The 2,504-nt window shown below is 35.3% G+C and overlaps 1 protein-coding gene across 1 annotated transcript; it reads left to right on the forward strand.

The window, feature by feature from the left end:
* LOC141690835 (uncharacterized) lies at positions 1 to 1,907 on the forward strand. The gene is made up of 5 exons (XM_074495596.1): positions 1 to 88; positions 170 to 277; positions 397 to 506; positions 582 to 1,308; positions 1,414 to 1,907. Exons 1-5 carry the CDS (start codon positions 1 to 3, stop codon positions 1,905 to 1,907), a joined length of 1,527 nt encoding a protein of 508 aa, XP_074351697.1.
* Positions 1,908 to 2,504: the final 597 nt, after the last annotated feature.

Consider the following 2,504-nt stretch of genomic DNA (forward strand, 5'->3'; position numbering starts at 1 on the left):
ATGAATGATGACTATGTTATGCCTGTGAACAATATTGATTTTTATATGTCGCAAAACAAGCCAAGTACGAATGACACATATGATATAGGTATGCAACATAAGGATTTGTATAACTTTGTGGATTATTTAGTTCAAAGTTCTCTTATTATTAAAACATGTTACCTTTCAGAGGATGCCTGTTTTTATGATTTCCAGCATGAGAACAGTGACATTTCATTCGAAGATGAAGACTTCACTGTTGATTTGAATAATGATGACTATATGACACCTCAGAATGGTTAGTGTTTTAGTAATAGTAGAATGTTTATTATTTTAGTATAATAAATTATTTCAGATGTTGTGTTTAGTGTTAGTTTGATAGTATAATTTTAAGTATGATTTGCTTTTTTGTTGCAGTGGTTGAAGAATATGCTTTATTAGGTTCTCCTGATGTTCAGTGTTCACATTGTCATGCATGGATGTGGAAAGAAGAACGAGCAAACAAAGGTGTAAAGAATGGCATACCTGTATTTTCTATTTGTTGTGCGAAGGGTCAGATTTAACTGCCGAAGAAGCCACCCATTCCATCTTTCATTTGGCAGCTGCTTACTGATAAGGACAAATCGAAGCAATATACTGATGGGATATGTTTATTCAATAGTATATTTGCTTTCACTTCAACTGGTGGTAAAGTTGATAACTCAGTCAACAATGGAGGTGCTCCTTACGTCTATCGTTTAAACAGACAAAATCATCATTTGTTTGGTTCACTTATACCACCCAAGGGTGATGATCCCAAGTTATGTCAGCTATATATATATGACACTGCGAATGAAGTTAATAATCGTCTGGAATGGGTAAATGTTGCTGACGGTGATACCATTGATGCAGAAATAGTTGAGGGTTTGATAAAGATGTTGGATGAAACCAATGAATTGGTAAAAGAGTTTCGTTTGGCACGTGACCGTTTTGAGAATGAAGGTGTTCGTGATTTGGAAATTATCTTAAAGGTCTCTCGGGCTGACAGCGATCGTGAGAATCATGTTGGTACATCAGATGAGGTTGATGGCATCATGGTTGGAGATGTTGATGAAATAGACGGATCACGTGATATTATTATACATTCCAAAATTAAAGGTCTGGAAAGGATCTCTGATATTCATCCCAAATTAATGGCACTACAATATCCGCTTCTATTTCCTCATGGTGGTGACGGCTTTCATAAAAAGATTCCATTTGGGAAAGCAGAAAAAGGTTCAAATAAGCAAAGGGAGATGATATCACAGAAGGAGTATTATTCATATAAATTTCAAGTTCGAACCAATGAAGGTATGTATCTTTCCTCATAATGAAATATGTTGCGCAGGTTTAAAATTAAATTATTTTGACCAAATTGTTAGTAATTCTAATAATAAGTTAAAATGTATCATGCAGGAATCACTCCACGTCTTGGTGGACGCCTTTACCAACAGTATATCGTTGATGCATTCTCGACCATAGAGCAAGCACGTTTATGGTGGTTTCGTACAAACCAGACAACTCTCCGGAGTGATCTTTATACCAATATACGTGACTCTTTACATAGAGGGAATTATGATGCTAATAATTTGGGGAAAAGTTTCATCTTACCAGCTGGATTTGTTGGTTCTCGAAGATACATGCAACAAAATTTCCAGGATGCATTGGCAGTTTGTCGATACATCGGTCATCCAGATATTTTTCTTACGATGACTACAAATCCTCTTTGGGATGAAATCATTCAAATGATGAAATATATACCTCATTGTTCCCCACATAATTCTCCAGATGTCATTGCACGTGTGTTCAAATTAAAACTTGATCAAATTATCGACGACATCAAGAAGAAAAACTACTTTGGTGTTTGCCTTGGAGGTAATAGTTTTACTTTACTAATAAAATCTTATTAGGACATACCCTTTATAACTTTTTTTTGTTCATTCATGTAAACAGTCATGTATGTAGTTGTAATAACCCCAATTCTTGAGAAATTTTGAAACCCTTATGAATAGTGTTTTGCTGAACGAGAAAACTTTTCATGCCACGCTATGTAGGGGTCCTGTTATTGATCTTATGGGATTTTATTAGTACTTTATATGGAATATAAGTGTATGTAAAGATCGTCAGAATCCAATTCCGAACACTTTGATTTTTCCCGGAAATCCACAAGATACGGAGAGAATTGAGTATAAGGTAACAGGATAAAAAGGATTTAAATTAAAGGATTATAATAAAGGATCATAAAAAGGAATATAATGTATTGAGAAAGGTTAAGGGAACCTAAGTAATAAGATCCCGGGTATGATCCTTCAAACGATAAACGAGAACGAAAGTTAAGCGAACCGTATAACAGATCAGCGGTCATTAGGCAAGCGATTAGGAAGTTAATCAAAGGGATTAATGGGAATGATGTCATCCAACCAATAGAAAGAAGACAAGGAAGGAAGGATGACATCATGAGGATGAGGTAAGCATGACATGGGAAGGAAGGAGGTGTGGTTGAATAA

Source organism: Apium graveolens, chromosome 10 (assembly GCF_009905375.1).
Source record: "Apium graveolens cultivar Ventura chromosome 10, ASM990537v1, whole genome shotgun sequence".
Classification (NCBI taxonomy): Eukaryota; Viridiplantae; Streptophyta; class Magnoliopsida; order Apiales; family Apiaceae; genus Apium; species Apium graveolens.